This window comes from Acinonyx jubatus, chromosome E4 (assembly GCF_027475565.1).
Source record: "Acinonyx jubatus isolate Ajub_Pintada_27869175 chromosome E4, VMU_Ajub_asm_v1.0, whole genome shotgun sequence".
Taxonomy (NCBI): domain Eukaryota; kingdom Metazoa; phylum Chordata; class Mammalia; order Carnivora; family Felidae; genus Acinonyx; species Acinonyx jubatus.
In genome coordinates, this window is record NC_069395.1 from 34,015,141 (window position 1) to 34,033,545 (window position 18,405).

At 50.4% G+C, this 18,405-nt stretch overlaps 1 protein-coding gene across 2 annotated transcripts in view; it reads right to left on the reverse strand.

Annotated features, from left to right (window-relative positions):
- The window catches only part of PLXNA2 (plexin A2), a 206,946-nt gene that overhangs the window by 54,853 nt on the left and 133,688 nt on the right, over positions 1-18,405 (reverse strand). For both annotated transcript variants that reach the window (XM_027074538.2, XM_027074541.2), the window contains exons 6-10: positions 15,111-15,234; positions 13,249-13,402; positions 12,521-12,617; positions 9,120-9,234; positions 679-879 (exon numbers count right to left, since the gene is read on the reverse strand). In XM_027074538.2, coding sequence (XP_026930339.1) covers positions 679-879; positions 9,120-9,234; positions 12,521-12,617; positions 13,249-13,402; positions 15,111-15,234 — 691 coding nt within the window. The remainder of the gene's footprint in view (positions 1-678; positions 880-9,119; positions 9,235-12,520; positions 12,618-13,248; positions 13,403-15,110; positions 15,235-18,405) is intronic.

Here is an 18,405-nt window from a genome sequence, read left to right on the forward strand (position 1 = left end):
CCACCGATTACAAATTCTATCAAGCGCCTGTGACCTGGGAATCTGACAGCCGCCTGATAAGAAGCCCAGATTCTCTTTATCTCTCCCAGGCGAATTAGCTTCCCTCAACACCTTTGTCACATCGCCCCCCCCCCCCCATCTCCAGCTGACCCCCCATAGTCAGAGACAGGAGTTGGCAGATAAAAAGATCTTCTCTGGGCTAGTATTATAATTAAACACCTCGTGCTATCTGTCTGGCATGCAGGATTGGTTTAACCCTTGCTGCTCTGAAGTTCACCGCTCTCTCCTCCCCTCCCCCCCCTCCCCTCGCGCCATTCTATTTCTGCTGAGCTCCTGGCCCAGTTTCCTCTGGGTTATTTCTAAGTGGGGAAGGGGGTTTGCGGTGGAGTCCACCGGCTTTGGCTGAAAGTTCACTGAAGGCCCAGAGGTCTCCTTAAACTCAGAAAGGACACAAAGCTCTCAACTTACGCCATTAGGGCCGGCACAGAACCCCACCTCCTCTGTCACCATGACCCTGCCCTGCTCTGGTTGAGGGGCGCTAAATGCTTGCACACTCCTCTGTTCCTGGGGCCAGCCTGTGGACCCGGAAGGTTTCTGGGAAAGGGGGAGGGTGAGGCCTCGGCATGGGTGTGAGAGAAAGGCCTGCTCCAGGCGGGGCCCGAGCACGAGTCCTCTTACCGAACTGTTCTGGCACTGGACGCTGGAGCTGTTGAAGCGCAGGGCGGGGACCCGGTGGACCGCCCCCTGGATGTTGAGGACACATTCATAGCCTCGCTGGCCCGACTGCGGCTGGGGCAGGTTTCGAGCCTTAAGCGTGATTGGCTTTACCTCCCCGACTGGTATCAGGATTTCCTCTGTGGGCACCAGCTGGGGACAGTCCTGGGGAGCAAGCAGAGAGGTCCCGTCTGTCCTGGCTGACACCCTTCTACTCACCTGAGCCGGGGCAAGGGACGGGACCCGGATGCCCAACCAGACCCTCTCGTGGCCGGGTGGGCTGCCCGCGAGACGGCTGTACCTCATCTCAAGGGTATGGGGAGTCAGCAGGGAAAATAAAATCTATCTCTTAGCTCCTGGGGCTTTGATATTGTCATTCCCCAGCCCACAAGTTGTCCCGGATCTGGTGTGCATGTTACAATTTAGGAATTAATTTCCAAGCGCCGGTGTGGCAGGCTGTGGATTTTATCTCCTGCCACAGAGGATAAAAGAGGCCCCTGTGTGTCCCTGTCCCCAACCTGGAACCCCCACCTCCCGGTTTCATCCTTTCCCGGGCTCCTGTCCCTCATGCATTGTCCGGCCCGAGGCATTCTGTTATCGGCAGCCTCAGCTTCTCGGCTCCGACTGAGTCGGCCTTTCCAGGAGGGGGACCAACCCTCCTGGCAATGCTCTAAACACTTGCTCTGGCTTTTTATCTCATTTCATTACCAGGCCCTGCGTGAAAGCCATGTTGCTTCGGAAAACAAAACCGAAAAAAGAAAGTCTTGGTGGGGAGGGGCTGTGGGAAGGACCATGAGAGACCACGGAAGTGGGAAAGCAGGATCCATTTTCCTGAGCTTTACGGCTAGGTGTTGCTTCTCGCCTGAAGGTCACACTGTCACCTTCCCACAGTTCGGACCCCTTGCCCACTCTCTCCCTCTTGAGGAAGACAGAGCCCAGCAGTCTCTGGCAGGGAGGACGGTGAGGGCCCAGTCACCTCCACATGCAATCACTTCCTGTTTCCAGGGACCAACCAGGGAAATTCTTGAAGAAGCACCTGGTTCCCCACCCCCTTCCCCTCTACAGTGCTTCTCAGAGGGAGCATTTGGGAACACGTGGGGGTTGATGGAGCTCTCCCGCCAAGGGTGCCATTGGCATTTAGTGCCCTGCTCAGAACTGCCTGCAAGGTGTGGGACAGAAAAAGTGTCCCCGTCCCGTTGCTAGAGGCTATTCCTAGTAGGAAGCCTTTCTTTACACAGGCAGTGTTGAGCAATGGACCGTTCAGCTATGGGATTGGAAGGCCTGCTAGACCACAGATGGGGCTGAGGCATGCTTCGCTTCTCAGGGCCTCAGGTACAAGCCCTCTCCACCTGGCCTCTGCCTCCTTCTTACCCTGTAAGAAGGTCCTCGTGCATCCTGCTCCAGTCACATGAGACTTCAGATGAGCTTTGAGAGACAGTGTCCCTGACTCATGGGCCTCTGGTCCTTTGAAGATGCTTTTCTCTCCATTAGAACCACTCACTACCACCTCCTGGCCCTCTTTGTCCTCCCGGACCTCGCCTCAGCCTTTCTGTAGCTGAATGCCTCTTAAGTAGCCTTCAAGTTCAGCTCCGCAGCTCCTTTTCTGGAAAGCTGTCCCTGACCCTTTCCCTGCCCTGGCCTTCTGGGTGGGTTACGAGTAGGCTCCCATGATGGAGTTTTGCCCTCAGAATTGCAACATCTTGTTAACTTGTATTCCTCCCTGGTGTGTGAGCCCTGAGGGGATCAGACTACATTTTACTCGCCTCAGATGATAAGATCTCAAACGTTTCTTTCTACCTCCAGCTTCCTAGATTCTTCAGAGATGAGGGGAAAGCCTTGCCTTCTGAACACCAAGAGACCTGAGAAGGAGTTTGATTCCTAAAGCTTGGGTTAGACATGGCTGCCGTTTCTGGAGTCACATGATTACTAAGTGGACATGTCCAAATCTAGTAAGGAGTCCTCAGAATTTATGAAAAGCTGGGGCAATTTTCCACAGACACTTCTCTGGGAGGACCTGGATGAACTTCTGGGGTCACTGGTGCCCTCCCTCACCTGTAGGCTAACTGCACGTGGGGACGCCAAGCGGGCGAGGTTGCTACAAGAGACAGGATCATAAGGCAAGCCCAGAGCAGATGGGTCCCTGTCGAGAAGCCAGTCAGTCAAGCTGCCAACTCATAAACTTGCTCTTTACTGCACTTTCACTTTCACGCCCTGAGGGCATTCTTGACAGAGTCTTTCATATATTTATAGCCAAGAAAAAAAAATGAACACCACTCTAGGGAAATCCAGGCATCCCCTGGAAAAGGAGATACTTCTTGGTGGCTAACAAATCCCTGTCACGTCTAATAAATTAGAATTTTAATTTAGACTAGAAAAAAGGCTGAGGCATAATGAGGTGTGTGTGTGTGTGGGGGGGGGGTGTGGGTGTGTGTGTATCTGTGACAGAGAATGAGCTCAGAGAACAAATTCAAATTTCACCAGCAAGGTCTTAAAGATGTGTTTTTGGAAGTAGAATGTCTTGGGTTAGTAAACAAGATTGTAGAATTCTTTTAACTTTGACAAATATGCACATATATAATATACGTATTTATAGACACGTTTATTGTATTGTATACATATTTACATATAATATACACACACATGGGTGGGCACCTCCTCATCTTTTTTTGTCTGGGCTAAGTCTGGTCCAACCTGGAGGTTGGAGAATCTTTTTTATTTTTGTGTTAAAATTTTTTTAATGTTTATTTTTGAGAGAGAGAGAGAGAGAGAAAGTGTGCATGCGTCGCAGGTGGGGGAGGGGCAGAGAGAGAAAGGGACACAGAATCCAACTCAGCTCCAGGCTCTGAGCCATCAGCACAGAGCCCCACTCGGGGCTGGAACTCACTAGCTATGAGACCACGACCTGAGCCAAAGTCAGGCACTTAACTGACTGAGCCACCCAGGCGCCCCTGGAGTTGGAGAATCTTAAGAAGACACTTTATGAGTACTCTTGGGAGTTTTTTGTTTGTTTGTTTCTTTTTTAAAGGGATTCTAAAATTTACAGAAGATACCCAGGGTCTGCTGTTTCAGACCTTCTGGGAGTAAATTTAAAGACAATGATTAGGGGCTTCCCAAATGCCTATACAGGTTCCAAAACTGCCTCAGTAGAAAACAGATGTCTTATCTTTTGTTTGTTTTTGGCTATTTCCCTGAGGCCAGACAGAGTGGGATTCTTTCTCTTATTCTCTAGGGCAAAGGAAAAAAAAAGGGGTTGGGACCAGGTTATACTCTTTTCTTCTTGGAAAAACAAGGGTAGATGCAGAACCCTTGGGTTATGAATGGCTCTGGTGAATGTATTAATGAGGAAGCAGCGAGTCCTGGGTAGCAATGGCAGTAGGGAAGGCTGATGGCAGGTGTGGGAAAGCCAGCAGCCCAGAAAACCGCCAAGTTGTGGGAACTTCAAGGGCTCTGGGCCTTGGGGAAGGCGATGGGTTTCATCAGATACAATGAGGCCACGTCTATCCTGATTGCTTCTGTGAGCATGCGCGTGCACGCACACACGCGTGCACACACACACACACACACACACACACACACTTCCTGTCCTAAGAAGAGAGCACATCATCACATTATTCCTTTTCTGCAGGGTGTTACTACTGTTGTCAGTGTTGTTAAAATGCCCATTGCTACTGCTGGTCCCCACTGTCGTTAGGTCATCTTACTCCTCTGTCTCTCAGCCAACTGGCAACAGGATCACCTCCTTGGCAGCAATTTGAGTTTCTGTCAGGATGAATAGATGTCCTCTTTGGGAACATCCCAAGGGTGGGGGTAGGCGGGGGAGGAGGAGCCATGGCTACGTAGGACCCTGGCGTGGGAGCCCCGTGAGCCTTGCCGCCGCATCGCCCCCTCTGTTTAGCTGTGCTTCTCCGGCTTGGGGCGCGGGGGACCCTTCGGCCCTCGGAAACGACTTCTCCCATGTGGAAATGGCATTATCTTCACCCACTGGACTTCAAAGAGAGAGAGCAGCCAGTATCCCGGGAAGCTAATCGGATTTATTTGGTTCTATCTTTCCCCGGGGACAGGGCGTAAAGAAGATATTTATGTATCTACATCTCACTAGGCCTGGTTTAGCCGTGGAGAGAGATGAGCTTTTAAAGCTGAAAGCCATACATACTCCTGCGCATACCTGCTTGCTAACACCATGTCACAGCTTGATCCAGCCCAGGGAGGCAGAGATTTGGGGGGCCCCATCAGAGATCGACTGTGCTCTGAGCAGTGGGAAGGTCTGGCTCATAACCTTAAAAGAGCTCAAGAGACTGAATTTCAGTGCGACTGAAATTCAGCTTCCTCATCGATAAAATGGGGCCAGTCATACCCAACAACCCTCGACTGCATGAAAGAGGCATATGACCATACGTTGTAGGGGCGCCTGGGTGGCTCAGTTGGTTAAATGTCCGACTTCGGCTCAGGTCATGATCTCACCATTCGTGAGTTCGAGCCCCGCGTCGGGCTCTGTGCTGACAGCTCAGAGCCTGGAGCCTGCTTCAGATTCTGTGTCTCCCTCTCTCTCTGCCCTCCCCCGCTCATGCTTTCTCTCTCTCTCAAAAATAAACATTAAAAATTTTTAAAAATTAAAAAAAAAGAAAGTATGTTGTAAACAGCAATAAACTGGATTAACACCATTAATACTACTGCTTATTTCTTGTGTGTGTGTGTGTGTGTGTGTGTGTGTTGTGTATGTAAATGCAGTATCAGAGGACTTCAACTTATCCAGGGTCAACTTGGGGACATACATTCTGAGTCATGGCGTCTGCATTTATCTGATGATCTTAAGACAATTGTTTAATTTATCTAAACCTCAGTTTATTAATCTGTAATAGAATCCATTTCATAGAGTAGTTTAAATGAGAATATATGTGTGTGTGTGTGTGTGTGTATACATTTTTTTTTTTTTTAATTAGGTACTTTATTGTCAAGCCTAAGTGTGGACTTGGTCCCTCAGACCTCTGGAAACAGCAGGCAGATTGACCTCACGTGCTGGCTGGCTGTGTATCTGGAAGTGGGACTACTGACCCATCCTCCATGGGTAGTTTCTCCATCTGTGAAGGTGGATTTGCACCAGCTGCACACCCTGAACCCTCATGACCAAACAGCACAAAGCCAAATGGGGATCCTGCCGGCAAGTGTGGCCATGGAGACAAGGAAGCTAACCGGCTCTGGTTTTCTGCAGAAAGCATGCTGTACTCAGCTCTTTTGGATGCCTGAGTTCTCTGTAGCCTTGGGCAAAAACCCCTAAATTTTTAGCATCTTGGTTACTACATATGTCAAATATGAATTATGTGACACCACAGGTCTGTTTCAAGAATCAATTGAGATGCTGTATGTCAGTGACTCTCAATCTTTAGACTCATTGGGGAGGGGGCCCAAGAAATTGAATTTCTAACAAGCACTCAGGTGCGGTTGCTGCTGCTGGCCCCCTGCGCTGACATAGACGCTTTGAGACCTCTTGTCACAAGTGAGAGAGTTACAAACGTGTGTACATTAATGTTGCTCTCTAGATCAATGGAGCTAATTGGTTAGATATTGTTTCTAGGAAGTACACAGACAAAAGTTTGATTTTTGGATTCACCGTTAGGGGGCTCTTACTGGAAGTATAAAAGAGATATTCTAGGGCTCTCAAAGAGGCAGTTCATGGATTTCCAGTCCCCAGAACAATCTAACGACGTCCGACTGGACTCTTAATACAGCAAGGAACACCGCCCCGCACCCCCCCCAAGCTGGATACGTGCATCTTAGCTGTCCTCTGCATTTTCAGGAGTGGAATTCTCCAGAAGCAGAGCTTTGGACAGAAAAGAGTAGGGCCTGGGAGCTAGTTGTTGGGAAGAGATGTGTGAATGGCTGTGGCCAAGAGCCTCAGCAGTATTTAAGGCAGCTGAGGAAGTGGCCCTCACAAGCTTCCTGGGAACCCACACCGCTCATCTTTCCTGAGTGAAGTTAGGAGCCGGCTGCAGACCAGGCTTCCATCACCGGGCCTCCAGATGGCCGATCCCAGGGCCCACGTCAGGGGCTGACGCACATCAGCAGTAAGAGAATGGCAGCCCATTCCCATCCCACTAAGCAGAGGTGGGAGGTGAGGAAGGGACAAAGGGCACCTCTTCCCCGGAAGCCACAGACATTCGGGAAAGTGACACTGAAAGGCGGTGGGAAGTCTTTGGGTTCGCCCCCAGGGTTCTTTGAATATTAACTCACTCCTGAGTTGCCTGGTGGCACCCTCTTCTCTCAGGTCCAGCTTTCTGGAACATCGGAGTCTCTCCCCCGTGGCTGAGAGGGAACCGTGTTCCAGTGACTTCTAAAGGGCATGAGGGAGGCCGGCATGTTTCCAATTAGCCTTCTGGCTTCCACACCCCGGCAGAGTTTATTTGTCTTGGTCCTTAAGCCATTCCCCCTGCCCTTATTCCAGCTGCAGGCCGCTTTCAGGCTTGGCTTTGGGTTTCTCTCAGCCCGAGGGGGAGCCCCTGGGAGACAATGAAGCAGCTGCTCTCTCTTGTCTAGACCTGCACTTCACTCTCTCTCTCTCTCTCTCTCTCTCTCTCTCTCTTTCTCTCTCTGTGTTTTGTGGTCTGCCTCGCCTTTTTTTTATTAAGGAACTCAGAAGCGTAGAAGCGGCCCATATGAAGGTCAGTTTCCGAGACCCTTTATCACCATCTCCGCACTGCCAGGCCTTTGCCTCTGAGCAGCCCCGTCTGTGGTTTCTGCCGTTCCTGGTCTGCCCCGCCTCCCTTCGCCATTCTTTGGCTGAATCCCAAGCTGGGGGACCACCCTCCACTCCGTACCCTCGGCCCTTGGGCCGCTTCCTCTGAATGAGAAGATTGGCCTGAAAGCAGTTCCATACTCTTGCAGAATCCCAGGGCTGGGATTAATTTCCAGTGTCCACTAAGACCAGATTAGTGCTTTCGGGTCAGATACATCAAAGCACACCAACTGGCTGCGGGGAGATCTTTTTCTGAAAGGTTTTCAGGGCACTAGATAACTGGTTCCAGCACGCTAGGGGCACCAGCGGATGGCCTGTCTTCAATACCACCTGTGGACACCCTCTATGTTTCTCTCTTTCAAGACCGGCAAATTCCATTTTTCCGGCTGAATAGAACACATATTATTTCAGACACTGAGCGGAATTCACGGCCATGGGTGTGCGTGTTTGAGAAACGGGTCAAGGCCTACTATTATTTAATTTGTTTAGCTTTTTGAGGTATAATTGACAAATAACATGGCAAGACATGTAAACGTATATGTCATGACGATCTGATATGTGTACATTGAGTCTGACTTTCTTATGTTTATTCAGAGAAGCAACTAGCACTGTGGTCAAGACTCGGAGACACGTAAGACTCTATTTCTTGACATCTTGGACACGTAGATCCAAGGAACCCTTCCTATCAATGACATTTGGGCAAAGCGGTCATTCCTTCCTTCCTTCTTTCACCCATGCATTCTGCAAACATTCCCTGAAGAAGACTGAGGATTTAAGATTAATACAGCCCTTGCCTTCAGGGAGCTTCTAGTCTAGTGCAGGAGGGCCATGTGTATAGAAAGAGTATAGTAGAGTATGAAAGTGCTACACTGTCCCTTATTGACATTTGCAGGTTTTCTAAACGGTGGAAGAAGAGGGGAATTGCACATGTATACACACACGTGCGATTTGCATGAATACTAGGTCTTTATAGTCATTCAAACCCAACCAGCTGTCAACGTCCAAGTCAATGTCAGTGAATAACTGGATGTGATATTCACGGAAAGACAGGCAATTTGATATTTCACTGTGTGAATAACAAAGGTAAGTCGGGCTCTAGGGATGGAACACTGCCTGTATGATAAACTGGACTTTTAGCAAGGCCTGGTTCTTTCCACCAGCTGAATTTCCTTCTCTTTCTATAAGGCCACCCACCCAGTCATACATCAGAGTCAAAGAATCATTGAAACTTAGACTTGGAAGAGAGGTTGGCATGAAAGAATGGTTGAGAGTGAATGTTCTATTGAGATGGACTATGTCTGCAGCCAAGCAAAGGGCTTAGACTCAAAGAATAAATGCCATTCACTGCACTCTTCTGGACAATGGAGTCTGGTTGGTCGGATATGTCCCCTTAGCTTTCAGTCTCAACCCTCAGTTCCCCTCAAGCCTTTGAACGTAAAGAATCTTAAGAGTCTAGAAGACACAGCCTATTTCTCGGCCTCTGGGGTATTTTCTGCCACTTTTTTTTTTTTTTGAGTTTTATAATAACGTGGTTTTCTAACATGTCGAATCTCCAGGAAGAAGACCAAGATGGGTCAGGGCAAGGAGACGGCCAAGCCATTGGACTGCCCATCTGAAAAGGGAGGGCCACTCAGCTTTACTGGGAACATCACATGCCAAAGCAAGCCTTGCTTACCTCTGAAATGTTGATCCGGCCCTCCTGGAAGGAGCAGGTGGTGGGGTCATGAGTGCAGAGGTTCCGGTACTTGCACCAATGACAGCGGAAGGCGCTGTTGACACAAGACAGGCACCTGCAAGGATGGAGAAAGTAAGGGGCAAAGAGAAGGGATCGGACAGGGAAGGTAAGGGTTCCAGGTAGCCCATGGGTCATGATGGAAGGCTGTTCTCCTAGTCTGTCTCTCAGGAGGGTTGATTTGTGGGGGCATCCTCCAGCACTGAGAACTGTGCATTCTCCCTTGAAGACGTTGATAGGAGCAGAAAATTGGAAGGAAAAAAGGAATCCAAAGTGGAAATAACATAACTTATGAAGCAATGATGTGCTAGAACTGGCCTGCATTAGCTCATGACAGCTGGTTATTTACATTTTCATGAATTTTGCAAGTGGGTTGGCATCATGTTAGTAGCTTGAAACCAGCCATGGGCAGAGTATTTACACCGTAGACATCGGAAAATGCTACATACTGGGTCCCCCCCGCCCCCCGATTGCTAGCAGTGAAACATTTATCAGCCTACCACCACTTATAAGAGAACAGCTTATAATACAGAAAAGCACCGGGATAGAAACTGGGCAGATAGGATTCCAGTGTTGCCACTGCCACTGGGGTCACCTTGAGTAAGTCACTTCACTTTATGCACTGGAATTTCTTCATCCATCTGTCATAAAACTTTCCTGTCTGCTCCACAGGGCTGTTTAGCATCAAACAAGATAATGTGTAGGAAATGGTTTTGAAAGGTACAATGTTAAATGTGAGTGTTATTTTCAAATGCGTAAATTACCTGTGCTTTTAAGCTCTTAAGTCACTTTCGAGTGTTAACAACTAGTTCAGTCACCTGTGTTTCCGGGCTTTGGGGGAGTTGACGATATTAGGTGGTAATTTTGTACCACTCTCCAAGTAGCCAGGCATAGGTGTGTGGCCATATGTGTGTGGCTCATCAATTTCTTGCCAGGGTGAGCCCTTCTTTCCTCTGGTTTCACCTGAGGCTGTGTGTATCATGCTGGCTGTGTGTGACCCGCCCATTACAAAGGAGTCGGGTTTTGTAGGGGGAGGGGTTGGTCTTCCTGCTCCTTGTCAGCTCCCCTGGTCTACCCTTCCACAACTAGACCAACCTGGAAGGGACACCGCTGGGTCTGCAATCTGGCGCCACCTGGTGGGTGCTCTCTTTAGATTTGGGCCGATGGGTGTCCGTCCAAGGGGTGACTGGCTAATATGCCACCCTATTGTGGGTGCATTAGCCCAATGACACCTCATCTTCTCCGTGCCGATCAGTTTCATCCCCTTCTGGAAATGCCCAAAGCTATTTTGTTTCTGAGCTTAGGCCAGATTGGCCGGTTCTTGCTAACGTGCTATGCTTCAGCAAGTAAATAATGAAAATGGACAGAGAATGATGAGAGGGGTTGCAGGCTCCTCTACTTGTGATTTTGTGATCCTTGCTGTAGCCTTTATCCCCTGGGGGCCTTAGTTTACCATATTAAAGGCAGAGGGTTGAACTTGATTCTGTGACTTTTTGCTACGAATGCCGGGAGCAGAGAAGGGTAAGACACATAGTGTTTGGGGTAAAATGGAATCTTTGCTGTCCAGGAGATCTGCTTTTTTCTTTTTCTTTTTCTTTCTTTTCTTTTTTTTTTTCTTTTTTTGGCTAAAACTTGCTGCCTATGACTGCATTTCTGTTGCCATAGCAATGCAAAGTGGTGACATCACAGCAAACAGCCATGGAAATGAGGGTGCTTCTCACAAACAATGAATTCCATCACCGCTGTGTTGGAGTTTGAGAAGGCGGTTGGGAGTTTCTTTCTCCAAGATGCTTGCATTTCCCCTCCAAACTGGGTTAGCTGGGATTGGGACACAGTGGTCAGTGGGCGACTGTTCTTCAGCTTCAATACTTACTGCCCTGCGCCCCCCCTCCCCCCCGCCCCAGGCCATTTTTACCACTTGTCCTGTCGATCTCGGCACAGCTATTGATTGACTTGTCCCAATGGGACTCAGCTGCGTCTCCTTCCTTAACTACTGCAGGGACCCTAAAACTCCAAGTAGATGATTCTCATCATCAAAATCAAGATCAGAGGAGGGGAGAGACTAAGGAGGACTGGCTCATTTGTCTATGTTAATGGCTAATGATCCCTTTTGGGCTTAGCCTCAAACAGGCCCTCTTCCCATGTGGACTGCTGAACTCCTCATGTCCACTGCTGGGACCCCACAGACTTGACACCTTGGAGTTACATAGACCTCAGGTTGTTCCTGTTCTGGGGAATGGAAAAGAGGGTCCATGGAATATTCCCAATTATTGCTCTGCTTGGTATGGAATTGTTGCTTGATCTCTCTCTTTGTGGAATGGCCATGGTCACTGGTCCAGTGGCCTTTACGTGGCCCTATTATAGAGACCTGTTTCCCTCTTTTTAAATTAAGTAGCATACAAGTTCCCAGTTTGTATGGAAGGAGCCTCAGTTTTTCTTCCAGAGAAGATTGTTAGAAGCTAAATATGGGTCTTTCTTCCTGCACAGCTGCAGAATCTCATACCTTGTGGGCACCCACTGCTGGAGATAGCTGGTGAGGTCAGCTGGGCTCTGTCAAGCCCTTCTGGAGGCTGCTGGTTTGGTCTCTACCCTCTACCCTCTCCTCTTTAAAAAGTTGAAGGCTAGGGGTGCCTGGGTGGCTCAGTTGGTTAAGCGTCTGACTTTGGCTCAGGTCATGATCTCACAGTCCATGAGTTTGAGCCCCACGTCAGGCTGCTGTGCCGACAGCTCAGGGCCTGGAGCCTGCTTCAGAGTCTGTGTCCCCCTCTTTCTCTCTGCACCTCCTCCACTCGCATTCGATCTCTCTCTCAAAAAATAAGTAAACATTAAAACAATTTAAAAATTTGAAGGCTGGATTTGGACCACAGTGGAGTTAAAGTCTCCTCTCCCCTCCCAGCCTGGGGTCATTACATCACATCCTTCTCTAGGGGTAGCTGTGTGCGTAGCTGCCTCTTAATGAGTCCCTCTCGACTTGGTCGTGGAGGATGTGTCTAAACTCCATTCACTGTCCATCTCCGCGCTCAAAGCTACCACCCGCTGGTCTGAAATAGAGAAATTTTCTTACGATCCTTGGGCCATGACCACTGCCTTCACTTCACACTTTGTTCTTACTGTCCTGGCTTGAGAACTGGGGGAAGGGTGGTTGGAGAGCCAGGCAAGGGGGTCTGCATGAGATCAGAGGCCGTAGAGAGTGAATGCCATTCCATTGACTCTCACTGAATGAGGCAGACAGAACTGAGGGCCTGGGGGGAGACTGGGAGGTGAATACAACCCGGTTCGAGCTTGGAGAAACGCCACACCCACAGCCAGGCCCAGAGTAAGACTCCCTCCCGGTAAGTACTTACAGTTGGTGGGCGCTGCAGTTGTAGAACTTGAACTCAGTGCTGACAAACATCTTCCCTGTCTCCTTGGATCTCAGCTGCAGCTCTAGCCCAAACCAGTCTGGGGGGGGAGGGGAGGGAGAAAGGAGAGGGTAGCAATCTGGGGGCCCAGTGGAGAATCTGGGTATAATCCATTAAGCCACTGCAGGGCTCTCTTGGGGCACGACGCTGCCTGAGTTGTCTTTGGTCCCAAGAGAGTCCCTTTGGTCCTGCTGAGACACCCATCACGGAGGCCCAGACTGCCCCACACCCCTTCTTAGGGAAAACAGAATGAATCCGATCCCACAGAACCCCTTGCTTTTGCTGAGGCATGTTCAGTTACTGAAAGCCTTTCAGAAATATTAGGCCAGAGCCCCTCAAGCCCCCAGTGCCATGGGGAGAACCCCGCTGAAAATCACTGGCTGCAGCCCTCGGAGGGAAGTCTGGGAACACTCTCGGCACACTGTGCAGACTTAGCCCAAATGGGAGCAGGGGATTTCCTTCTTCCGGAATTTCACTTCGGGGCATGAGAAGCAGCTTTCAAACTCAAACGAGTTATATCATAAGCCCGTATTAGGGTCTGCAATATGAAGACGTGGTCAGGCAACTTTTGTGCTGGTACTCACCACCCCCCATCCCCTGTGCTCTGTACTCTTGGCCGTTCTGGTAAGGGCAGTCCCTGGCATGTGACTCTCATGGCACACGCTTCTTACCTTGATCCAGAGGGATGACAGGGACATCCTTGGGCCCCGGTGAGATGCAGATGACCTGGCTCCCAGACACCTGTCCGTCCACCTCTGTCAGGTTCCCAAAGGCACAGGAGATGCCCGCAGACAGGTCTGGAGCATCACTCACAACCAGGCTGAGCTGTGGGAGGAGCAAAGAGGCCGAGGATCAAAGAGATGATGCTGCAGGAAGAGACCCAGGGGCTCAGGAGACCTGGCCCTGCCGTGGCCGGGTGCTCACTAATCTCCCCAGACCTCATCTGTTAAGGCAAGACACTGGTCCAGGTGATCATCCGGCTTTGACACGGAACAGTTACAGCAGCCCTGACAGCAGCCAGTGGTCTTTATTAACATCATTATTAGTTTATTTTTCAATCTTGCCCCGCATCAGAAAGGACTGAGTGAGGGGCACTGGAGGGAAAGTTGCCGCAGCCCATCTCGGACCCTCATCATTCTGACATGAAACCATGAAACTGGAAAGCAGGTCATGAGCTGAGCCCTTAACAAACAAGTCTTAACGCTGGCTTACCAATCTGGAGGTTTACCACGTTAGGGGAAGACAGCCTAGCTGTTATTCAGGGGCTGCTTATCAGGTCGGTGGGTGTCCTAGGAGCTTCTGCTTCTCTGTACCCCCCTACCCTGGGTGCTCTGCTCACGGACAGCACCCCTCGAGTAGGGCAGTGGCTCCACAGGGAGCTGTGGGGGTCAGAGAAAGCAAGGGACTCGGACACCAGCCTCTCGGAGGATGTCTGCTGCTGTCTACGGGTTCCAATGATCTAGGCCAGCACCTCCCAGCCTTTGCAAGTTTGAGCCCTCCTCGGAAGGGTAACAATTCCTCAGACTGCCAGAAATGAGTTTGTTCTCAATGACCACAATAGAACATCTAAGCCGTATTTGAAACAACAGGTGAAGGATCTGAAGACCGGCTTCCTCTAGCAACAGGGAGTGACCACAAGGGTTCATGGGGACAATACCCCCACCACCCCCGCGGTGGCCTCCAAGTTGGGAGCCACTAGGTAGGTCTCCCTTTGTCTTCCTACCAACACCTGGCTGCATTTATTTGCAGTGGTTTCTTAGCACAATGAGTGTCACCTAGCCTCTCCAGGCATTTGTTTGCTGCTGAATCTCTGCCCCAGTTTCGTTTCCATGGGGCCAGGGACTTAGGTACAAACGCCCCTATTTGTTCCCTCAGCTCCATGGGAGCCAAAACCTCCTGGTGGGGATGAATGAACAGAAATCTTGGAAGGTTCATTAACTAATTAACATCCGTAAACGCTCATAAAACCTTCAGAAGGAAATGATCGTGCAGGGCCTGAGGACATGAAATATTTTGGGTTGTACCTCGACAGGTGGTTAAGGGCTATTTTATTCTCTTTAATATTCTCTTTAAGTGCATACTGGCTGTGAATTAAGTCTCAGTCTCTTTGTCTCTGTCTCTCCTCTCTCTCTCTCTCTCTCTCTCACACACACACACACACACACACACACACACAACTCTAAGGTCTCTGTGAAAAAATGGTAGGTGGAGGAATGTAAATACAGCCTACAGTGAAGAAAAATGCGTTATTTTGTATTGGGTTGCGCCATATCATAGCTGTTACTAAACGCAACATCTAGATTTACAAAACAGATCAACGGGTGATGAGTTTGCAGGGAGTGTGGAGAGGGGCTGTGCCCTTTACATTAAGAGTTATCATAGGGTTTCTCCAAACACAAAGTTTCCTTGGAGCCTTTAAAGTGTGCTCCAGTCACAGACACACGTGCAAGTGTTAAAGGAACACACGCACACACGGAGGGGCGCTCTGTGCCTGTCCCCTCCACGAGCTCCCTAGGTAGGATGAATTACTTACCAGGCGGCTGTGTTCAGACACTGAGATGCTGCTGGGATGCACCTCGAGGCTCATGCACTGGCTGATGCTGGCGGCAAATCGATTAGGTTCCCAGGCCCGCTGGCACTTGTCCCTGCGGGAGCACCTGCCGTACACACAGATTCACGAGACGTCAGGCCACGGAGACCCATCTGTTTGGTTCCACTGTCCCCTGGGGGGTTGTAAGAGGGGTTTGCTGCTCTGAGGCTTGTGGCTTGTCTTCTCATTATGCTTTTCACTTACCCCAGAGGGCTTGGGTGACTCCCAGATGGTCCTGATGGCAGTTAAACACAGACTAAGAGGAAGTGGGATTAACTCTCGATACAGGAGGTACAATTTTGGCATAAAGAATAGCTCCTGACAGATAGTATCTTTATAGGATGTTCGGTGAGCAACGGTGGGACATTTGGGGAATGTGAGAATTAGTGCACAAGAGGCTGAGGATATGAGCTTTGGAGCCAGTTTGCCTGGATTCTACCCCCTCCCCCCACCAACCCATCAACTGCATACTAGCTGTGTCCCTTTGGGCAAGTTACTTAGTCTCTCCGAGCCTCAGTTTCCTCAACTATAAAATGGTGAGGATAGTGACATTACCCTACCTCATAGGGCTAGTGTAAGGATTAAATCAGTTAGTGCTTAGAAAATGGGTTTTAGGCCCTTATGATAATAATAATGATGACGACTCTTCGTGTTATTATTCTACTCCAAAAAAATGGAAAAATCTGGACAAGTCTTAGCTGTATCGGGCGGTGCACATGTGATCTTGGGGCTGGATTAATGGCTCTCTGAAGGCAGGGACCATGTTTTATTCATTGAGGTATTCTACCTGTCACATGGTATATTTTAAATAAATATTTGCGGTGTGCAATAATGCCTGGAGACAGAGAGACAGGCCAGCAGTCTCAGCCAGGGCTGCCTCTGTCAGAAAGCCGTGTGGCCATTTCTCCCGACAGCTTCATCCCTGGCTGGAGGCTCTCTGCCCAGTGTGGCAGGTGGGCATGGTGACGCCTGCACGCAGGAGCGTCGGGCTGTCACCTGTGTCACATGGGAACACGCTGTAGGGCCCGGTGCTTCTCCAACCAAGTAGCCACCGAGATACAACAAGATGCCACAATCCCACAATCCGGCAGTGATTCCCACCAAACTCCCCGCCCCCGCCCAAGCCCCTCCCCTCTTCCTTTCCAGGCACATAATGGATCTAAATATGAATGCTGTCAAAGAAAAGAATTATTGAGGTTTAAGTGAATCCTTAAGATAGCTCTAAAGTGAGCTCTTGACTGGAGCCTTTATCTCATTGACTCACTGAAATGGCTCTTTTTTATCATACTATTTATGGCAACAGCCCTAACAGAGATAAATAGCCTTGGAGACAATAACAGACTTGCAAGAGCAAGGCATACAGAAGAGACTGGAAGGTTTCAAATCCCCCCAGACCCAGAGCCTCTTCAGCAATCTCCCTCGGCCTCTGCCTCCGTTAAAGTCCAGCGGGTGGGCCTGGGAACTAGAATGGGCCCATCGTCTGCTTCCCTTTACCTAGGCCGGCCGCCAGTGGCAGGTGGGAGGGCACTGTGGGGGGCGTGGGTGACCGTGAGAAAGACCTAAGGGGAGAAAGCTCTGGAAAGAAACAGGAAGAAGCTTGTTCCGGAGTGCTCCTGGGAGGCAGAGGTGCCGGAAGAAGAGATGTGCCCATAGTGGGGAGGGACTGATTGTCTGCCACAGGTAGAGGACAGAGGAAATCACAGGCAATCCTGATGTGGCTTGGCCCTTCTAGAAGCCACAGCCTACCCAGACAGGAGGATGACAGGGGTGGTGTGAGGCCACCGGGAGACTCAGGCACTGTGGTAGATCAGTGGCCTCCGGCACAGGCTGGGGAGCACGGTTGTCCGTGCTGTTGAATAAATGATGATCCCCCATCTGTAAGGGGTGTGTTCCGTGTGACAAGTGCACCGGCACAGAAGCGGGGAGGGCCAGGCAGGGAGCAGGGTGCGGATGGTGTGGCTGCACGCCCACAGCACAGGGAGAGGACAGGTAGTCTAGGACACTTCCACAGAGCGGGGGCAGCTGGCAGGTTCTCCGGAGGAATCAACCCTGCTGGTGGGAGATTCAGCTGGCTGGCCGCTCGGCCTCACGGAGGGGAAACAGTTTTAGCCGCCTTTGCCACTCCTGGGGCGTCGGAATCTGTACCACTTGTCTGACCTGAATGGTGACTCCCTCACTGCCTGGGTCCTGGTGAGAGCATCGTGTGAGTGTGTGTGCGTGTGTGTTAGCGCATGCGCGCAAAACTTCTGGAGGAGTCTCTTACCTCCAAACCCAAGCAGGGAACCCGGTATTTGTGGGCTCAAATCCAGTCCGGATTTTGCATCTGTGAGGCGCCCGCTTCCCTCCCTCCCTCCATAGCCCTCGCAACACCTGCTGCAGAGGCTGGAAGCCAAGAGCTATTGTGCAGGACCCTGAACTCTGGCCCCCCGCCTCCGCCTCCACCCCAAACCCGGCACATTTCATGGAGATGCTTTGCTGGCTGGCACGAAGCCACAGAGCTTCCAGCTCCATTGGGGAACAGAATTCCTGGCCAGCTCCCGCCTTTGGGTTGTCACCCTATTCCCTTCCTGGGGGCTCTTGGAATTAGGAAGTTTAAGTGTGATTTTGCATTTCTATGGAGCTGGGATTCTACCTGCAGGGATGCGTCTGAATAGGGGTGTGAGGCAAGTTAGAGTGAGGTGCAGACTTCTCAAAATCTTGAATTAATGAGGCCAGAAGGGTCCTCCCAAAGGTTCAGAGCTCATGATAACTATTTTGATTCGGAGAGCCTGTTCTGGGCTTCCGTACTTCCAAAACATTTATTATTTCATTGAATCCTCACGGTTTACCTTCCAGGTAGGCATTATCCCTATTCAGCGACAGGAAAGTGGAGGCCCAGGGCGGTCAGTACACCATGCACAGACACACAGCGGCTCGCTGGAGTCCGGGTTCCCCCACCCTAGCGCACTGCTATCTGCACGCTGACGGCAAGAGGCACCTCGTTCAGGGTGCACCGAAGAGGTTCTTGGGGGTTCTCCACCCGCCCTCGTGAGTTTTGCCCGTACCACTACCCTTCCCTGTGTTGACAAGGTGCAGCTTCAGAGAAGCCAGGAGGGCAGAACTCGGACATGAAAGCTAGGCAGAGGCACTAACACTGGGAAGGAAGGACCCCCCGCCCTTGGCCTCTCTTCCTGCTCTGCAACCTCGATGAGAATTACTGGAAATTCCCCTCTCCCTGCGCAAGCCACTGTCACAGCCT